The following is a 23,280-nucleotide window of genomic DNA, read 5'->3' as shown; positions in this document are numbered from 1 at the left end:
TAATATCCCCTTTTTTTCTGATGAAGCCTGGTTTCATTTAAGTGGTTACGTAAACTCACAGAATATGAGAATGTGGTCTTCTGAAAAACCAGATAACTTTTTTGTCGAGGGCCCTCTACACGCTCAAAAAATTGGAGTTTGGTGTGCTCTCAATCGAAGGAGGATTTATAGACCTATTTTTTTTAATACTCTTACTGCGCAAAGGTATAGAGAAGAAATTATCGCTCCTTTTGTTAACCAGCTGGAAGAAAACGCAATTACAAACTTTTACTTTCAACAAGATGGCGCAAGGGCACAAACGGCAGGCGAGACGATGAATATGTTGAGGGAAGTTTTCCAAAATCGACTAATAAGTCTCAATGCTGAACATGAATTTCCACCGAGGTCATGTGATATTACGCCGTGTGATTTCTTTTTGTGGCCTTACCTTAAAAACAATATTTTTGAACTGCCTATTCCTGATTTAAACCATTTGCAGACTCGACTTATAGACAAGATTCGTGAAATTAACAATACCCCGAGCATCTTAGAAAATGTCTTTAATTCTTTGAAGAACAGGTGTGAAAAGTGCTTGGAACAAGGAGGGGGACACTTTCAGCAGCTGCTTTAATTTATTGTTATAACAAGGAGGGGGGACACTTTCCGCAGCTCCTTTAATCGTTTGTTATTGTTATCACGATTATTCTTTAAAATAAAGTTATATAGTCATTAACGTTATTGAAACTGGCAGCTGCTATACAGCTCGTTGAGAAATGAGGTTAAGTTGGTCGCTATAAGCTACTCCCTACGTCCAATGTGTCAGAGCCAACTTCGACCACGTTTTTATTTGATCGCTCGTTACTTTGGACATAAGTGTTAAAACATGGCTTCTTTGTCATGACCTTAAATATCGCGATATTCGGCCAATATTAGAGATATTTAAGAAGTTTCAAACCCTTAGTGACAAACTAATAGAATTATAGAATTTGTAGAACAATATTGACTTTTATGGTAATTAATGAATTAAAATTATATCAATGTTACTGAGCATGCGCATTAAAGATAATTTCATGTAAGCGAAGTAGCCTCGTAGGATATCATTCAAGAAAAGTTTGGTTATGATTAAGACTACATACGTCTATAATAAACCACTCGAAGACAAAAACACTCGATAAACACACTGACACACTACAATACCAAGAAAAACAATAAAAAATACTTAGAACTAGAAAATGCCAATATTAAACAAAACAAGCTAAAATACAGTAACGATGACAGCGATAACATTTCAACAAGATCTCACCTGCGTATGAGGCTATTCTTTCCGAGCATGAGCATTAGGAATAATACGGCTAATGTTAAATTTTTACTTCATTTAAATTTAGGAATATTCTTTTATATCGTTTTTTGTAAGTTTTAAGTACATTACTGTATCTATTTTACCAAACACGTATTAGGTGTTCTTAAATATTACTTCCAAATCCTTGTAAAAATAAATTAATTTAAAGTTGTTCATTTTTATAGTATATACAGGGTGTTCCTAAATAAGTGTCGCAACGGAAAACTGTAAATTCCTCTTGAAAAAAGAAACATTCGTTTCCTCTTCCATTTTTCTCTCCGGGTTTTCGTTTTCGAGATACACGGTGTCAAAATTTTAATTTTTTTAAAATTTTTTGCCAATATCTTTGGAACCGTTTGAATTACAGGACTGAGTTTTTGTACACGCATTACCACTATTAATAGCTACTTTTTCGCACTTTTTTCGAATTCATTGAACCTGCCAGTGGTGGAGATTTTAAGGTATCGTCAGGCTTCCCCCCCCCACTAACTTTTACGCCACTGGAAAAATTGACATGTGACAGCAAATTCTGAAGCGCCAGTGATGTTTACACAAAAAGAGTTCTCTTGGTTCATTGCCCTAAAGTCAACCGTTTTCAAGAAAAATGACTTTTTATGAAGAAAAACAAACATTTTGCTAACGTTTCGAAAATCTTTTGTGATTCAAAAGATAGGTAGTAATAATTAACAATTTTAACGAAATTTAACAATATTTGCTACAAGTAGCTATTAATAGTGGTAATGTATGTACAAAAGCTCAGTCCTGTAATTCAAACGGTTCCTAAGATATTGGCAAAAATCTGAAAAAAATTTTTGACACCGTGTATCTCGAAAACGAAAGCCCAGAGAGAAAAATGGAAGAGGAAAAATATGTTTCTCTTTTCAAGAGGAATTTACAGTTTTCCGTTACGACACTTATTTAGGAACACCCTGTATATATAGTCTGTAAATAAGTGCAAAATATTTTATTTTTATTTTTATTTTTTGCCGAAGTTATTTTGCGAAAAAAAGTTCATATAGACATAGGTCCAAATATGCGTCATTTCCGAGATACAGAGTGTTTAAATTTTAATTTTTTATTTATTTTTATTAGATAATTCTGTCAAAAAATTTTAAAAATATTGACTCAACATCTGATGGTTGTATTTTATTTAGAAATATTGACAGCAACCTACTAGATAATGTATCAATAGAAATTAAAAATAGCAGTAAAATATATTTTATTTTTTTCCTCAAAAAAACGGTGCATCCTACGAAAAAAAAAATTAAGAGACCAGTTTCATTCAAAATTGGTGGCGGATTTCTAAAAAAATATCATAATGGGAAAAGTTAATGGCGTACGATTTTTTTTATTAAAAAAAGGTTGTGGTATTCTCGCACGAACGCCACTGGTGCAAGTAGAAATATTCGGATCACCCCAAAAAATTCACATTTATCCCTCCAAACCGTTTTTCAAATTTCCAGTCAATATCTTTAAAACTCTGAAATAATAATTAACAAAAATAAATAAAAAATTAAAATTTAAACACTCTGTATCTCGGAAACGAAGCATATTTCTAACTACGTTTATATGAACTTTTTTCACAAAATAACTTCAGCAACCACCCCCGAAATATTTCGCATTTATTTACAAACACCCTATATATGTGACGTCACACTAAAAGAGTCTATATTAGCAGTTTTACATTGACAATTTATTCATGAATAAATTGACGAAGTTCTTCATAAATTAATTCACGAATTTATTGGTAAACAGTGTGGTTTTACACTGCTACAGACTTTGTCAAGTTTTTGACGTATGAATCAGTTCTACCAATGAATCAAAGAAGCAAATAAATTTCAAAAATGTCACCTTTCCACTCATAATTGTATTCTGACACATATTATATAAATATTAGTTTTTGTAAGTAACAAATCAGTAAAAACAATGCAAAACTAGTACGACGCCACACAATTATTTACATATTCCAATAACATAACCTCATTACTGATCTGAGGTTGGAAATCTGTTGGGTTGGTACTTCTGAACTTCACGAAGAATTTGACGAAAATTAGAACATGCTCTAATTCGTCAAGAACTTGATGAATAAATTCATGAAGTTATTTGACAGCATATTTGGTGTCCAATTTCTTGATGAAGCGACTACATCAATTAATTGATCAATAAATTGTCAATGTTAAACAGCTATAACAAACAGACCACAGTAAGTTGCTCATAAAATGTCTAAATGCTGCTAAAATCAATGACTGAACATTTTAAATTAGTGCGTCGAAGTACGATATCTCCTTTATTACAGAAGATGTCAATAAAAGTTATTTACAAAAATTGTAGCCAACTTAAAACTGCACATTTTTAAATTATTTTCGTATATACAGGGTGTTACATATTACCAGAGTGAACCAATCATGGTATTTTTTAAATGGGACATCCTATATATTATTTCACATTTAAATTAAGCTCATCTCTCCCATGCTTCCAATATAGGGTTTAATTATGTTATACAGGGTATTTCAAAGGTTATGGTCAATTGTATACGAGAATCATTTCCATTTCAGCGTCCTGTATACCCTAAACAGAACAACTTAACAATAATTTTTTGCAGGCATAACTTTTTGATATTGGTAACGTTTTACGAGAAAGTGTTATTTCTTTATTATTGCAACAGTTGAATATAGGGCGAGCCAAAACTCATAATTTTCTCATTTTTTTTTAATTAAAAATACACTTTATGTTCTTTCATTTTTATAAAGCATTCCCTATAGCTAAAATCATTAATTTCTGAGATATTTACTATTTAATAACAAAAAGAAAGTTCTTAAAAAATTCCTATTATAAAAGTTGTCTGTGGGCAAAATTGTTATAAACATTACAAAATATCCGTTGTTAAGACGAAATTCCTATAATATTAACCAACTTATAATATGAATTTTTTAAAAACTCTATTTTTGTTAATAAATGGCAAATATCTTAGAAATGAATTATTTCAGCTATAGGGAATGCTTTATAAAGATGAAAGAACATAAAGTGTATTTTCAGTTTTTAAAATAAAATACAGGATGATTCATTCAATTTGAAATTTTTTGGACGCCCTGTATGTTTTATTACTTATACGATTACTGCCTATGGATTCCCAAGATAAGCTAAACCTTTTGTCAAGAATAACTATTTCTCTCGAAAAATCAACAATAAAAAAGTTTCCAAGATTGCGGTATCCCATCCGGAGACACACTGTACTTTCTATAGTGCCATTCAATCCACGGTTTTTTAACTGAGGATCTTTTGAAACCCTACGAAAACTAACAGATTAGCCAGTTTCTTCTTCCCGCTTTACGTCACTTTTACAAGTATCCACACTACAAATTGGGCCTCCAGAATTGTAACTTGACGCAGATTTAGATAAAAGTTTGCGAGATCAACAGTACTTAAAGAACAATCTAACAGTAAAAAAACTTAAGAAAACAACTCCTATGGTACACGACACAGGGAAACTCCAAAAGTACAGATTAAAACTGAAATTTAGTAAATTTATTAGCCAACAGTGATTGACGTTGACGTTATTCGACTTTGGCCTGATACTTTGAGTCTCGGTTAAAGCTTGATCAACTGATCAGGCGATTAGACTGTACATATACCATATACTTATTTATTTTATAAATGATAATCATAGTACAATCGCCTGATTAGTTAAGCTTTAACCGAGACTCAAAAGTACCGGATCTTATAGTACCAATGACGTCACTCATCAGTTTATGGGTGGAAGTGGTGCGAAAAGGATCAGCAGTTTGTAGATAACCTGCACCTTTTTGCGGCCTTGGTATTTACTATCTCCATCTACCACTGTACGTCAAATTTAACGCCAATCGGGCAATCTGTATAAACGATACAGATAAGGGATATGCCATTTAAAAAAAACGCCGTGTGTACCCTGCGAATATAGGCCTGTTAACCGCCCCCCTGTCTCCACCCGCCTGTCCTCGTTCGGGAGTCGCATGTCGGCTATTAAGGAGATAACCTCTCGACATACACGGCAATTATCTCGAAACTCTCCGTGTGTGTATCGACGCCGTTGTTCCCCTCTCGTCGAAAAATATCGGTATCAGTATTGGGAAAACTATTCGTGTGGGAAATGTTTCCAAGGAAAATTCTCGGAAAATTTGGTCATACCTACTACGTAGATACGGTATTACCAAACAACCGAACAAACGGCCGAAGGATTAGAAATTAACTCCTGGCACTTAAAAAATTGCTCGAATATCAAAATTATGAGCAGCGCTATACTCTCATATTTAGAAAAGAATTGATTTATATCAAAACTGTACTTAAACAATTGAATTATGCATTGCCAATAACGAAATATATGTTTTATTAATATTTTTAATCAACTAGAACTTAATTACCAAATTATCAACTGTAATGTAATAAGTGTAATGAAAATTATCGATAATTTTAGAAAGATATGCATGAATTTTAGTTAGAGACAAGTGCAAATATGGTTTTCCCAAGTAAACTTGCAAGATTTATAGAAAAAAAATTATTGCTCGAATTCTATTCTTCTACAATTCTAAATTCATTTCTATTTTGTAGTCAATGAAATGTTATATTAAAATGAAGTCGCGCTAACGAAGAAAATTTCTCTTGGTATGTAGAACACTGGAAATATTTTTGACATTTAAGACAACATCATCTATTTTACATGATATTTGATTGCAAAAGCCAATAATAGTTATTTATTATATAAGTGTTTTAAGTGGCATTTTATCCACGAAAGAATGTTTAATTAAAGGCAATTAAAATACGAATGCAATACAACGTTTTATCCATAATCACATCTCAATCAAATTTGTGGAGTCAGAATTATTGCAATTTAATAAAAAAATATTCACACGACTTGATATTTCTTACTAGTACTTAATGAAACGTGGTAGGTTTTGGTTCTACTGGTTGCTATGGTACGTTGTTTATTATCGTTTTTTTAATAAACAGTTCTATCTGAATTTGGTAAAAATGCAAGGAAGAAATTGTGTTCCTCTGGCTGCTTTTGAAGAAGCTCAAGAAGCAATTTTCCATTTATTACCAGCTAAATCCAAGGAACATTACGAAAAAGTGTTCGCTGAATTTAACCAATGGAGGGAAAAACAGAGAGTAATGACAATAAATGAAGAAGTCATGCTACCGTATTTTTTTAATTTGAAGAAAAAAATATGCAATTTCATCTATAACGGTTAATTTTAGGAATAGGGAAACTTCATGAAAGTCCACCTATAACACGTATAATTCAAAATTACAATAATATATAGGGTGTTCCATTTAAAATAAGCAAGTTGATTGCGACTTCCGGTATGACCGGAAGTGGTACGTGGACGCCATTATTTTAGTTGAGAAGGGCATGCCCGAAAACCCGGTATCCGAAATTTTCAAAATTCAAATCGAAGTAGTCTCTGAAATAATTCTAATGGGCCGTCACTGTGAGACACCCTGTATAAGGTCGAAAATCGATTTAAAAAAATTGGGAAATTCTTCATACAATGTGCACGATGGGGTTGCCTATTATTTGGTATGTGTGACGTAACTACTAAAAGGGTCTACAATTTTTCGTATTTTTTAACTGTTTTATTGTGTTCTGACATTTGCTTCTCAATTTTTTTATTTTTAAACTACAAAAAATATTTAAATTCTTTACATTGTAATTTTGCCTGTAATTGGATTGGACACTTTATTGTAATAAATAACGTTGTTATAGAAAGCGAGGAACTTTTACTCTCGTCAGTAGTGAATTTGCCGATGTTCCGAACAAAAATTCCTTCCTAGTCGATTTTCCGCTCCGGTATTTTCGCGAACGGTAGGCTATTTTACGTAGTGACGTCCTTCTTCTGACGTCACCGGCTGCTTCGCGTTGTTTGTCCCGGTGACCCTCCCGACCCTTGCTGATAGGCGTCACAGGGTCGCATACCCATACCGTACCACTTACGAAATCCAAGCTATAATCCGTTATAAATAGTTATAGATGTGTTTTTATAAATGCTTATTTACAACCGAAGCAATTCCATAAATGTAGTAGTTCTAGATCTGTTAGCGCCCAATTGACATTCTTTGTTTTATAACTGTTACGAGAGTAGATAACCGTCACTAAATTATATAACCAAAAGCAGCATATTGTAACGCGAATAATTATACTTAACAGTTATAAAATCTTTACAGGAATTAAATGGTGTAATAATTAATTAAGATAGCCACTTGAAGTTTTGAAAACTTAAAAAGATATTATATATAAACCTTACAAAAGTTATGTAGTCGTCTCGATTACTTTTATAAAACCACAATGACTTTCTTTCAAGAACTTCAGGAGAATTATAAAAAAGTTAGGTTAGGTTAGATCGTCGTCCGAAAGGACGGCACTCAACAATTCGTCCCTCTTATCACGTAGGGGCGTATAATCCAAGAAATGGATATACACATACGCCTCTACGTGATAATAGGGACGAATTGTTGAGAGGATGACAGTTAGTCTATAATCTTTTTAAAGTAAATATTCACCGTGAACTTATTTTTTATAATTTTGTGTTTTTTGATCCCTTCTCAAGTAGTACGCCTATGGAATTTTGTCCCCTGCACCCCTTACCTCCCTTACTCGTCTAAACGCTGGATATGAATCACTGCCTACTATTATGGATCACGGGTATTGGTACCTACTATAGAGAGAATCGAAATTTGGCGATATTTTACATGATTCTTAAGTAGTGAACTTTTTTTTACACTGTACGCTGCATTTTACTTCTAAAATACAGGGTGTCTGGTAAGTATATGGCATACTCTCGGGAGTGTATAGGGTTGGTCAAAATAATCCTAGTTTGTCATAAATTTTTCCTAAAGTGCCCCTTATCGGAGATACAGAACCAAAGGGTTCAAAGGGAGTTACCTTTTCGGTTCTAACTTTCGAATCAACCTGTACAATTTAATAAAATTTTAATATTTTATGTAGGCCATAAAAACTCACAAAACCATACTACAGTAGATGTTTTACACTGTCAGGGAAGTCAGGAACGGACTTGTTACCACACTCGTTGGGTCAAAATTTTGACATGTGTCATTTTATAGAGCTGAATACTGAATTTTTAAATACTTTGAATATTCCTCTTTAAAAAAGGTACTCTACGTTTGTTTTAATAAAATCAGCCGCTTCCGAAAAAATTCAGTTTTTGTATATCACGCCATTGAAATAATAAATCAGAATTCTGCATTGAAACACTAGTAGTTTTTATGTCGTTATTGACATAAAATGGCACCATGGCACCATTCAGTGTCTTCAAAAAATAACGATCCAATGAGATGATTCCCAATAATCCCCGCCCATTTGTTAACCATGAGCCTTTGTTGGTGTTTTATCTGTACTATTGCATGGGGATTTTTTTAATGTCAGATATGCAAATTATGGCAATTCATTACTCCGCCTCAATTGAAACTGGCTTCGTCCATGAACAAAACCATATTAATAAAATTTGTATTTTGCTAAAATCGTTGCAAAAACCAATTCGCATAATTGACTCTTAAGGGATAATCAGCGGGAGACATTTCATGTACCTTTTGGACGTGATAAGGATGTAGCAGTTGTTCTAGAAGGGTCTCTTGAACGATCCACTTTGTCGCATGAGCTTGGACCGACAGCTTTCTTACACTATTGGAGGGATTTTCAGCAACCTCATCCAGAATTTCCTCTTCTAACTGAAGGTTTCTTGCTCTTCTCGGAGGCCGTTCTCTACCACGATGCGACAAAAAATTTCTTAAAATGTATTAGCAAAAGATCAGCTTCTTCAGCATTTTTTTCTCGTAAGTTACGATCAACCCTTTCAGAAATTGTTCGGTGCTGTAAAGGATGGTTTGGAAATGTATCAGAATAAATTCTTCTTGCCTCAACACAATTGCCGAGTGCTTGTCCATAAATTAGATGCATGTATTCGTTATAGGAATAATGCTTCATTATTTAGTCTTGTGTACTCAATCAATCAGACAATTTTTACAAGTATTGTCCATAACGACATAAAAACGACTAGTGTTTTATTCCAGAATTCTGATTATTATTTCAATGAGGTGATACACAAAAACTGAATTTGTTCGAAAACGGCTAATTTTATCGAAACAAATGTAGAGTACCTTTTTTAAAGAGGAAGACAGAACAAAGTGTTTTGAAAAAAATGAAGATTCGGGAGCTGTACAGAATATCAAAAAATAAGACGATATTTTGCTTATGAACCATGGATCATCTTTCTATTGTCTTCTGATTTTGTGATACAGGTTGTTGAAGATGATTTTTTTAAATCAGATAGGTATTATTGTTTTAAAACTATTATGTTTCATTGAAATTTGAGACAATTAAGTTTTTAAGAATGCTAAAGACGTTGATATTAATACTTTTCGAGTATATTGTAGAGGTTCGCTATAACTATTTTACTCCATGTCCATAGCCGCTGATATAATTCAATGCTGGTCGGTGCATGTAGTCCGCTGAGTAGTTGTTCCTGCGATGTCATCGGTTAAAAAGGTACTCTTGTTGCAATTATTAAAACTGAATGTTTTCGAGAAAAGTTCAGTAGATGGTGCCACATCCAATTTCTATCTGTAAATTTAGGATATTTCTAAAGTAATAACGAGCGTTCAAATAAAAACGTGGTCAAGTTGGTTCTGAAAATTTGGACGTAGGGCGTAGCGTATAGCAAATGAACTTAAACGTCATCTGTCAAAGCGCTATATCGCCGCTATCAATTTGAATATTTTCGTTTTAGAAAGCGTTTAAAATGGTGTTTTCTCAAGAACAAAAAGTGTTTATCATAGAGTCCTACTTTAGAAATGGACGCAAGATTGATGGAATATGGAAGTATTCTATTGAGGAATGTTTCATAGAATTTCAAAATCAATTTCCCGGCGTTGTTGAGTACAAAATTTTTCAAGTGCAGTTCAGCGTTGTGTTAATGTTTTTCGTGAAACGGGCAGTGTAACAAGAAAAGAAGGAAGCGGCCGACCTAAAAAGCGGACTGAAGAATTAAAAGAAAATGTCCAACAAATAATGGAAAATGCGCCAAGAACTTCTGTACGTGTTTTATCACAAATGGTGGGAGTATCAGTCGGTACCTAAGTTGATTTTCCGCGACGGGCTGTATTTTGTGAATGGTTTTTAATCAACTAAGTACGGTGAACTTCATAATATCACCTTTTTTTCTGATGAAGCCTGGTTTCATTTAAGTGGATACGTAAACTCACAGGATATGAGAATGTGGTCTTCTGAAAAACCAGATAACTTTTTGGTCGAGGGCCCTCTACACCCTCAAAAAATTGGAGTTTGGTGTGCTCTCAATCGAAGGAGGATTTATGGACCTATTTTTTTTAATGGTACTCTTACTGCGCAAAGGTATAGAGAAGAAATTATCGCTCCTTTTGTTAACCAGCTGGAAGAAAACGAAATTACAAACTTTTACTTTCAACAAGATGGCGCAAGGGCACAAACGGCAGGCGAGACGATGAATATGTTGAGGGAAGTTTTCCAAAATCGACTAATAAGTCTCAATGCTGAACATGAATTTCCACCGAGGTCATGTGATATTACGCCGTGTGATTTCTTTTTGTGGCCTTACCTTAAAAACAATATTTTTGAACTGCCTATTCCTGATTTAAACCATCTGCAGACTCGACTTATAGACAAGATTCGTGAAATTAACAATACCCCGAGCATCTTAGAAAATGTCTTTAATTCTTTGAAGAACAGGTGTGAAAAGTGCTTGGAACAAGGAGGGGGACACTTTCAGCAGCTGCTTTAATTTATTGTTATAACAAGGAGGGGGGACACTTTCCGCAGCTCCTTTAATCGTTTGTTATTGTTATCACGATTATTCTTTAAAATAAAGTTATATAGTCATTAACGTTATTGAAACTGGCAGCTGCTATACAGCTCGTTGAGAAATGAGGTTAAGTTGGTCGCTATAAGCTACTCCCTACGTCCAATGTGTCAGAGCCAACTTCGACCACGTTTTTATTTGAACGCTCGTTATAAACATAGAAGATTCTTGAAATTTCCCAAAACTGTATATTCTTTAGAGCTAAATTTAAAACTTTTAGAAACATTTAATCGAAATTAAAAAGCGCCTTAATGTGAAGAAAACAGTTAAATTTAGTGCTGAAGATATTCGTTTTTCGGTATACATTTATTTTTAATAGTTGTGGCAGGGGTCAATGTCAAGAGTAATCTTTTAAACATTTATGGTTGTTTTGATGCTCAACTTTTTAAGCAATTCTAACTGACTGCGTCTATTATTATTACTATTGCCAATCATTTACAATGATGCAGTTATGGATGCTGGAAATGAAGTATCCTCTGCTCGGCGTTAGAGACCCTAATTTTTTACATTTCCACTGAAAATTAATAGTAATTCGTATTATTTTCACTTATCTTTCAATTCCATCAATTTCTACTCGTACCATAAAAAGGAATGTAAGAACCTAATGTTTTTTTTTTAATGAAAATTACCGATTTATTTATTTATGAAACTTTTTAGATATAGTACTGAGACAATGTAATAAAAATCTAGGCCACTCTTCCGTTTTATCTTTAATAACGGGTATATTTATAAATATTTCCTATTATGTTTGTAAATAATTATTAACAACCATTATAGCTGTCACAACTCAATGTTTTTGACAAAATATAATAGTCGTGCGTTTTTTATCTACTGTGTCTGTTTAGGTACAGTTCAGACAACTTTAACATTTGTCATATTCTATTCGCAATTATTTGAATCTTTAGGTATTCATTTTAGATAAACAGTGGCACCAAAATCGTTGCCTGATTTCGCAACATTTGCCCAACGAGAATTGTAAACAAAACACTGTCGTACTTCTAACCCCAGTATGATTTATCTCAAATTATCGCGGAACGACTTGTAAGAAAGTCACATTTTTTTACGCTTTATCAGTTCGACCATTTATCAAAATTTTTGGTCGCAAAATCAACAAAACATTTTAAGCAAGATCATCAATAAAAGCTCGACTAACGGCCTTTTTAACGCACTGTAAATACCGATTCTGATCTGTGCCATATTCTTGACCTAAATGATAACTCCACTGCGTAGATCCTTAGAAGATATATTCTAATAATTACAATAACATTAATAAGTAAACGTTCATCAATTTAATACTTTTTTTTGGGAATCTGAAAGAAGCTGAAAACTGGAACACATTACAAATTTGCCAGATCGGTCAAAAACGTTGTGAGTTTTGTTGAGCAAATTCTATGTATCGGTTAAGATCGCTACTGATTGCGGATCCCCCTCGCGCCACTTCCTCCATGAACTGATGAGTGACGTCATTGGTACTATACAGAGTGTTTATTAAGTACTTGTACAAGCCTTAAAGGATGAAACTTTGAATAATTTTAAGATAAAAAGTTCATATGAACATGGGTCCGCAACGTTTTGGTTCTTGAGATAGAGAACGTCCAAAAATTTTTTTTTTGGTATTTTGATTATTTTTTTGTTCAGTATGTCAATTTGACGAAATTCGGGAAATTCTAAAACAGAAGAGAGTCGCACGAAAAGAATAATCGCTGGTAGTAATCGACTTTTTCAGTACTGTTAGACTGAGAATTGAAGAGTTTGAAAATAATAATTACGACTTTTAGAAAGATGATATTTTTTTGTACCATAGTTGGTAGACAACCTATTTTTTTAGGTAAGGGTGGCATGGGTACCTGTACATCGCTCTAAAGTTTACGAATCATCTATATATCAGGTATAATTCGAGATATTGTTAAATTTAAGTATTTCTTTTTAGCTTATTCGACGGTACGAGCTTGTAGAATAGGCAAACTGTTATCTCCGCTAATCTTTTCGTATTAAAAAGGTAATAAATCCGCTATAACATCGCTGATAAGGTGGCAGTTTCAGGTATTTGTTAATGTCATGTTATGGTGAGGTGATTACAAGGAAATCGAAGTCTGATAGGACTGTCTTCGTATAAGGGGCTTGATAATGGTATCGACATATCCGGTTACGTTTTGCAAATGAACCGTTTAACCTGGACTTCCAGTGAAATTATTAAAAAAAAAACTCAAATCTACATTCTTTAGGTGATTTTGACGCAAAAAGTTCCTTGGAAAGAGTATAGTTTTTTTGGCACTCATTTTTTTTTAAAGAACATGTTAAATTTGCATTAAAGTAATTAAAACTAAACAGTAAAGTATTTTTTTTCGTCTTCAAAAGACCACAAAACTAGCAATCGAGCGTCAAAAAATATTGATTAGATCAAAAGTTAAAAACAGAAGTTTATTTATGACTTTTGAATTAAACATTTATAAACTGCGTTATTATTACCAGAACGTTTTGGCATCGCATCCTCTCATTCCTTATCACTGTCTAATAACTCACACGAAATCTGGAATCGGTAAGTTGAATAGTTTACAAGGTATGGCCTTATAAACAAATTAACTAATTATTAGTCTGGACGATCCCGAACATCTTCCACAATCGCACTGATTTCTTTCATGGTAGATTTCATAATAATACGTTGAAATCTATACTATATTTTTTTTTAATTTCAAATTTGCAACCTGGAAAGTTTTTTTTTTAGCCTTAGTTGCAAAATGACATATACGACGCACGCGCGTGGTATAGTTATATATTATTACATATTCGGAAAGCTTATGAAAAGAGCTTTCAAAATCGGCAAGATTCGTTGAAAAACAACGGAGTTACAGATTGTCAAATATATTATTTTCAAGCGAATTTCGATTTTTTAACGGCAGGACTATGAATATTATCGCCATTTTCTTCGGACTCGCTGTCGTTCGCTTCCCCCACCCTACAAAAGTCATAAATAAACTTCTGTTTATAACTTTTGATCTAATCAATATTTTTTTACGCTCGAGGGCTATTTTTGTAGGTCTTTTGAAGACGAAAAAAAAGTACTTTACTGTTTTCTCGTGGAAATGAACGGAAAAAAGTTATAAGCGAAAAACGTGAATTTACGTAAAAATTATACAATTAACCAGCCTGTAAACAATCTTCCCCCCATTTTTATGACTGTGGAAACTAATATGTTATTGTACATAATATTTAGCATCTATTGTGATAAATTCAGCTTGCGGAAACAAAAAGTTGCGAAATGGTAATTTCCCAGCTCTTTTTCCTGGCCTATAAGGTAACTTTGACGTTCTAATTATTGTTCTTATTTCTGATCATAACTTTTTAATGCAAATAGATAGAGAAAAATTCTTTAAATAAAAGTTTATCGGAGAAATATGTTCTTTAAATGGAAAAATATAAGTATGTATGTATGTTGAATGCGAGTAGAAAATCTAAAAATTTTTGCTAATTGTTTGACAGTCTATTGTTTGACTCGTCTATTCTGTTTGTCTTTTCACTGCAGAACCTTATACGAGGAAGAACGAGTCAATTGAGATTGTAGCATTTTTTCTTTTGCCAAGTCATCTCTGAAGATGCCGACAGTGAAGAACGGCGAAACGTTTGGAAGCAGTCAATATTACCAAGGAACTGATTGTAGTTATAATTAACTAATTTGCAAAATATAAAGATTATATCTTGTACTTAGCACAACTCTGGTTAGATGTCATTGTACCAGTTTCTACTACATATTTTTTTCTAATTCGAAGAGAGCTTTGAAAAACAAATGGTGTCTATAACAAATTGCTGTTAATGTTTTATGTTGTTGCCACTTGACGATTATTATTTCGTTCCAATTATAGAAATCTGGGTTTATTTCAATTATAAATTCGTGACGTGGTGATACGGAATAAATTTTTCTAGGTAATAGAGATATATTTGTATATTTCTCAGAAACTTCTTAGCAGGAACCATAATTCATATAGGTAAACAAACTAACGACTCACCATGGCTATGCATCGACAGGGTTGATGATAAGGACGGCAAAGAGTAAGATCCCACATCTGGCTCAGATTTCACTTTGTTCAGGTCGGTCGATAACAAATCCTGTAAATAAAACAACACTGGATTAGTCACTGGCTGCCAACTACTACGCTGTTGTTCTATTTGGAAAATTTGCGATACAATCTACTAAATATCTCACGTATTATTCCGTTCCCTATTTCAATTTCATCTATATATTTCGCATTTAATTCCCTTTGTAGTTTTCAGATGAACAGTGTAGGGTACAAGTGTAGACCCGGCTTAAAAGGCGTACCACCTTCAAACGTGGCCAGAATTCGAAACTAAGGCCTTTTCTTTCACTGATTCGTTGAAAGGCCGTTAAAATTTTATTATACACACTTGTCAAATAAAATATAACGAATTAATAAACAAAATTTGGCTGTCCCGAAGTGGCGTCTTGATTTATGGACTCGATGTTACATTGTTATGACACTTGTGAAAACACGACATTATTTCTCTATGAAATTATTATTTAACTGGTATTATTAGAGAATAGAGGGGGTCTGTTTTGAAGTCTTGTTTATACAAACACGTTGGAAACGAAATAGCGACATAATTCATAAGGAACGCAAAGTATAACAGGATTCTTTCAGGATTATTGAATGCTGTTGTCAAAATTTAATAGTGCTTAGATGTAAAGTTATTTTAACTGGCTATGGCTATGGCTATAGAATGATAGGAAAGACTCAAAAATACCAAAATACCATTTCTTTCTGATTTGTACATTCCATATTCTTTGGCTATTCTTTAAGCGTTTACATTTTTTCTCCTATTATTTGTGTTGCTCTTTGTAACTCCATTGTTTAAATAATTTATATGTATAATAATTTATGGTATACATTTTTGGTATTATTCACTATAGCGTCCTATTTTTGAGGGTGCTGAACAGGAATCTGAAGTTATTTTTGAACAGCCGAACCTAATTTTCGAGATATTTTTTTTTTTAATTCCAACCACGACACATAACACAACACTTGAACCTTTATTGGACGGATGGTCTATACATCTTTTAAAATAATTAGAGATATAATTACTGTGAAATATATTTTCAGTTTGAAAGAAAAATGTGTTAGAAACACACTAATTTATTAGCGAACATTGAAATATATTACATTAAATACAAGTTTTTAAATAGTAATATAAAAGGGTTATAAAGCAGTAAAGCACTTAAGGAGGTTCGATACCGAAAAAAAATGGTAAGAAAGTTTTCAAAATCATTGAAATCTGTTAATAAATATGCCAACTGCCTCGTGTCAAAATATCAGATTGATTGGCAATATAGTTTTTTTGAAAAATGATATTAAAAATTATGCTCTTTTACACAGGCTCTTATGGGAGTTGGGGAAAAAACTTTAATCAAACGTGAATATTGCTCTTAAAAATGGTTAGGATCGGGAAAATATAATTATAATTAAAGAATTAAATATTACTAAACACTTTAAAATAATAAAAATATGCACTTACAATATAATTATTGAGATAATGGAATGAATATATAACGTTTTGACAAATTTGTCTGTTACATCTGATCCAATGAAAGGAAATATGGCAATACTGTACGCTGTATTTAACGCATTGACTGACGCGCTATATTTGAATAGCTCGATTATAGACTATACAATTATTCCAGCGAAAACATATGTAGCAATAATTAATATTAAATACATTTTTCGTGATCTAATGCTATATCATAGCAACTTGAAACAAAAATTGAAAGGATCTCTTTGCAAAACGAACAGTATAGAATAGACGTTCTGTCACAATCTTCAATTTGACAAGGCGACGTCTCACTATCATACACTGAGCTTCTTGATAGTTATCATATCATATGGATTCTTGGTTTGCACATTTTACTTTTTTCTTATCAGTACCACATTCTGTTTCATACGCATTTTATATTGCTTTTCAGTCATTGCTTTTCCTTTGTATCTTGGATGTTCATTCATGTTTACGGAATAAGCGCAAAGCACAGTTGACAGTAATGACAGTTGACCCAACTTTTAACACCACGCCATGGCAATGTTGCCAGATTTCATCCATAATTTTACAAGCTCCTAATGAATAAATAGACACTTTTATTCAAATAAAAAGTTAATTGCCGTGCATTAAACACGAAAAATATATGCAAGCTAATATGTGTTGTATAAATTTCATTCGTATATATTATATTTAGTTCACTCAAATTAGTTTATTATGTAAGGTTGGTACTACAACGAAACTACCGTGTATAAGTATAGGCTTCCCTCCCGCACCGCCCAAAATTATGTATTTGGAAAAAGAAATAAAATTATTTATATTCTGTTATATACTGTTATATTTATATGGCCAGCAACATATTTTGATAATTTAACGTAGCAAATGAATTATAGGTATTATTATAAAACAATACAACCTAACCTAATCTAACTTTAGGTGAATTAAACCGAAAATTTTTCTCACATTTAAGACGACATTTGGACTACAAACTGCCAAAGCAATTAATTTATTTTTGATTTTTAATTTTATTCTCAGTTTTGGTGTGAAATTTTCTTACCGAATACCACACGTGTTTAAATTATATCCGGAAATTTTTTCTTGTCAATATTTTTAGGAAATTATGAAAATTATCTCTCGTCTTCGCGACCTCGAAAAAAAAAATCCGAATATAATTTAAGTACAATTTTTTTTAAGAAGGATACTTCTCATCTACTCTCTCTATACAGTATGTCCCAGGATAGGGTACCGCACTTTTTATTGTTGATTTTTCAATCAAAAATTTAATAAAATATACAGGGCGTTCAGAAACTTTCAAAATATGAACATTTCCCTAAGCAGTGTCTTTGATTTTTGTTAAAAAATAAAAACAGTATTTAACAAAGTTGTTCGAGAACTCAAGAAATGCTTAAATACGGGGTTTAGTCAAAAAAAGCAGAATACTCACATTTTGCAAATAAGAAGACGTCATTTTAACTAACTTACTTAAATAAGTAAACTTTTATTTTAAATTAAATATAAGTAATATAAAAACAGCTTGGTAGAACAATTTTCGGGTTGGTTGCCATGTAGTCGGTTCAGGTTTCTTCATGTTTCGAGAGACATATCGCTCTCTTCCTCAAAAGTAACTCTGAAAGGTTACGATTTTTTGAAAAGAGCGATATGTCTCTCGAAACGTCAAGAAACCTAAACCGACGACACAGTGGTCAAAAATCCATAAAACCCGATCGAAATCTAAATGCTAATGGGAAATGACCATTTCGCGACTTTTTGTTTCGGCAACCTGAATTTATCACTATAGATGCTAAATATTATGTACAATAACATATTAGTTCCCACAGTCATAAAAATGAGGGGAAGAGTGTTTACAGGGTGGTTAATTGTATATTTTTTACGTAAATTCACGTTTTCCGTTTATAACTTTTTTCCGTTCATTTCCACGAGAAAATAGTAATGTACTTTTTTTTTTCGTCTTCAAAAGACCTACAAAACTAGATCTCGAGCGTCAAAAAATATTGATTAGATCAAAAGTTATAAACAGAAGAAGTTTATTTATGACTTGAATTAAACATTTATAAACTGCGGTATTATTTCCAGAACGTTTTGGCATCCTCTCATTCCTTATCACTGTCTAAAAACTCACACGAAATCTGGAATCGGTAAGTTGAATAGTTTACAAGTTATGGCCTTATAAACAAATTAACTAATTATTAGTTGGATGATCCCGAGGATCTTCCACAATCACACTGATTTTTTTCAAGGTAGATTTCATAATAATACGTTGAAATCTATAATTTTTTTGTAATTTCAAATTTGCAACCTGGATTGTTTTTTATTTGTTGCAAAATGAAATATACGACGCACGAGCGTGATATAGTTATATTATTACATAATTATTCGGAAAGCTTATGAAAAGAGCTTCCGAATACTTTTCCATGTAAAAATATTTTATTTGTGGAAGTATGTTAAGTGCATAAGAAATTTGACAATAGTCAAGAGTCAGTGGGTCGCTTGATTTTCGGCGAGCCGAGGTGCGGGGGAAGCGAACGACAGCGAGTCCGAAGAAAATGACGATAATATTCATAGTCCTGCCATTAAACAAGCGAAATTCCATTGAAAATAATATATTTGACAGTCTGTAACTTTGTTGTTTTTCAACGAATCTTGACGTTATTTTTTTAACTTAAAGCTCTTTATATAAGCTTTCCGAATAATTATGAATAATATATCACGCTCGTGCGTCGTATATTTCATTTTGCAATTAAGGCTCAAAAATAAAAAAAAATCCAGGTTGCAAATTTGAAATTACAAAAAATGATAGATTTCAATGTATTATTATGAAATCTACCATGAAAAAAATCAGTGCGATTATGGAAGATCCTTGGGATCGTCCAGACTAATAATTAATTAATTTGTTTATAAGGTCATAACTTGTAAACTATTCAACTTACCGATTGCAGATTTCGTGTGAGTTATTAGACAGTGATAAGGAATAAGAAGATGCGATGCCAAAACGTTCTGGTAATAATAACGCAGTTTATAAATGTTAAATTCAAAAATCATAAATAAACTTCTTCTGTTTATAACTTTTGATATAATCAATATTTTTTGACGCTCGAGGGCTAGTTTTTTAGGTATTTTGAGGACGAAAAAAAAAGTACTTCACTGTTTTCTCCTTAAAAAGTTATAAGCGAAAAACGTGAGTTTACGTAAAAATTATTCAATTAACCACCCTGTAAACAATCTTCCCCCCATTTTTATGACTGTGGAAACTAATATGTTATTGTACATGAAATATAGCATCTATAGTGATAAATTCAGTTTGACGAAACAAAAAGTGGCGTCCAACTCTATATTTTCTAGACTATATTAGAAAAACTTTCGAAATGATTAGAAACTAATGACGACACTTGCAAAAATGATCGACATCAGAAAATAATGTGTTGGTATCTGCTTGGATCCTACGAAGAATGTGCAGCGTTAGAAATACATCTCGTAGACGCAGTAGGGAAAAATAACGAAACGCTTCAGCTCAAGATTAATTCCGATGAATGCTTTTCAAGTGGGTGTCCAAAATGGAGAGATCCTGTACGGTTTTAGCACCTGTTGCCTATCCATCAACCCAAATAGACCACGGAGAAATATTTCAACGGATGTGTCGTTGCCGTACAAGCCCAGTCCGATTTTCGTGTGCGAAACACCACGTATTTAGGTCACTTCGAAAACTAAATAACGATAAACTATTAAAACCCACTGGCTCAGCATTATTTGCAAAGCGGTTTCCAACGATTGTTTTACGATGTCAGCAAGAAATCGGCCAGTTCTCGGTAAATAAAAATTGGTTCGTATCTCGCACTGCGACTTATTATCAGTAAGGACATTCGGGATTAAACTGTGTCTGAATTAACGTAGGAATTAAAACAGGACCTCAGAAATTTAAATGCAGTAATTTTTATAACGAGTATTCATTATAACTGTTCTTTTTTTCATTTTATTTCAGTAAAAGGCAGCAATTTTATTAAAACATGTCGGTCACAACATTTCTTTTTTGCAACATAAGGTTTAGATAAGATTTTTAGAAAAAAATTGTTGAATGGTTCATATTAACCCTTAAAAATTAAGTAAAAAAATAAAATAAAAATTTATAATTTTTCTGTTAGTAAATTATAGTTTTATACGCTAAACTTCAAAAAACTAAAAGGTTATTAGTTGCACATTTTGTCAAAAATATTTATACTCGTATATACTGACTCTAACAAACGAGTAATATTACAAAAGTAATATAATTTTGCATTTGGCACTTTAGTCCTTAAAAGAAAAGATTAAAATTATATTTTTAATTCAGAGAATGTAGAAATTACATTTTTCGGCTTAATGGCTATTTACATAGTATTTGCGGTATATATTGCGGTATTTGGTCTGGACTTAAAATCACAAAACATGTAGGAGTATGGGTTTTGGAATCGGGAATTCTTATAATAATAACTGAATCATTGTCTTCTATGTCATCGTTATCTTTAGTAGCTCATCTTTTCTCAAAGTTCCATAAACACCGATTATTAGAATGGCCTGACAAGTTGTCCAAAATTAGTTATATCAATCGATTTACATTAATTTGAATTACGTTTCCTAGTAGAAATCTATTATCTCTATTATCAGGTGCTTCCTGTAAAAATCTCTCAATTTCTTCTTTCGTTTGAATCCTGGACTTTTTCGGACGGTATCTAACTGATTTGCTTTTCAAATATGGTATTAGTTTTGTAAATATTCTGATGTTTACATTTTTTGGCATTCAGTGTACTTTTTAACATGAAATATATCGAACATAACGTGATAAGAAAGGTGGCTTAGTCTTCATATATTGTTTGTCGAATCTAAGATTGGAATATGGCATCTAGATTTGTTGTTTTCGACAATTGTCAAATCGGTATAAATAATTATAACTGTTTTCTCAATTCTACGGGGTTTCAATTTAGTTTTAATCTTTCTATCATTCTGTCAAAAACAAACGAACATTTAATGTTGGTTGTCAAGGTTATATGACAGCTGCTAAATTGTAATTTAATACGGTATCTAGATTTAAAATAACTGACACACAAGCTCAAATCAGTCTACAGGATGTACCTTAATTGCTAAGCCGAACTATAAGGGTCAATTATCCACCAGAAACTTATATTATCAACGTTATATAATTATGGTCTTAAAAGTTAATGAAAATACGTGATTTATTTCGACTTGTAAAAAATAAACGCGGGACGTTATAATAAATAATATTTTGTTTCATTCATGGATAAAGCGATTGTTTGAATTATTATTATTTTGCATTAATTCCTATACGAAAGCTATGGATCTTAGTGACGAAACTATTTACGTAAAACTTTTAATGTTTTATAGTACTATAGTGAGTCCAATTTGGAAAATATTGGAAAGCGAAAATTACTAATCTGTACTTGAAACTAAACCACTGTAAATAAAAAATACACACAAAATACACAAAAATAAATTCATGGACAATTAGAAATTGAAGCTACACAGCAAAGCCTTCTATACCTGTATCTAGAAAACAGCTTTTTCGAACACATGCTTAAGAGGAATTTTTTGCAGGATTCATCATTAAAATTTGTCCAAGTTAGTAGTAACACCCTGTACAAAATAGTTTTAATTAGAAATTAATTTGGGAAGCTATAATCTTTATTAATTTTATCTTGAAGCTTTCGTTACCGTTTAGACATTTCTCAGAACAATTTCAACTTTACTTGAACACATAACAGGCAGATATCGACTCGTATCTCGCAAATAATTTCTTCTACGATATAGTAAACAAAACGTCTGGTTATCAGGATATTTTCTCGTGTACATATTAATCTAAGTACCTTGTGAAACCGACTCGGTTGCAGGCCGTGACTAATAGTCCATGATAATTCAGCTAGAGCAGCAAAATTGTGTTTTTTCACGTTATGTCCCACTTCTGGATAACTTAGCAACCTCACGTTTTGCGGAATTGGCAATAACAGGCGTTATTTCGCTAGCTTCCCAGAAATCAGCGCGTATACTCATGCGGATAGGAATATGAAAAAAATTATTGCTTGCGACGGTCGTAGCGCTACTAAAAATTGTTGTGGATGAAAATTGGTTATTCATTGAGTCTGCACATTCCTTGATGTTCATATAGCTTTAGATAGGGTGTTTTGTTCAAAATTCTCCAGTTCTACAGGGTGTATCTAAATAACACCGAAAAAATTCAAGGGGCGATTCTCCGATGAAAATTAATAGGGGTCTTTGGTATAAAATTTTTTGAAAAAACCCTTCCCTGAAAAGTTACGCCCCTCCTAAAATTACAAAAAAAAATTGTTTTTCTTTTTTATCTTCCACGTACATCAAGCTAAAGAAACCAAACTTGGTGAACATTATCTGTCAATAAAACTACACTTTTTGAATTTTTTTCAACCCTGAACTATTTTTGTAAGGGGTTGAAATAATCAACCCCTATGACATTTTTTCTTATAATTTTTTTTTCGATAAAATTTTTTCCTTTTAAAAAAT

The 23,280-nt window shown here is 32.4% G+C and overlaps 1 protein-coding gene across 2 annotated transcripts in view; it reads right to left on the bottom strand.

Annotated features, from left to right (window-relative positions):
• LOC108913625 (forkhead box protein L2-like) overlaps positions 1–23,280 on the bottom strand; it is a 65,625-nt gene that overhangs the window by 17,857 nt on the left and 24,488 nt on the right. For both annotated transcript variants that reach the window (XM_018719195.1, XM_018719196.1), the window contains exon 2: positions 15,207–15,306. In XM_018719195.1, coding sequence (XP_018574711.1) covers positions 15,207–15,306 — 100 coding nt within the window. The remainder of the gene's footprint in view (positions 1–15,206; positions 15,307–23,280) is intronic.

Source organism: Anoplophora glabripennis, unplaced genomic scaffold, assembly GCF_000390285.2.
Source record: "Anoplophora glabripennis isolate ALB-LARVAE unplaced genomic scaffold, Agla_2.0 scaffold914, whole genome shotgun sequence".
NCBI lineage: Eukaryota > Metazoa > Arthropoda > Insecta > Coleoptera > Cerambycidae > Anoplophora > Anoplophora glabripennis.
Note: the sequence above shows the minus strand (reverse complement) of the source record. Positions and strands in the feature narration are given on the sequence as shown.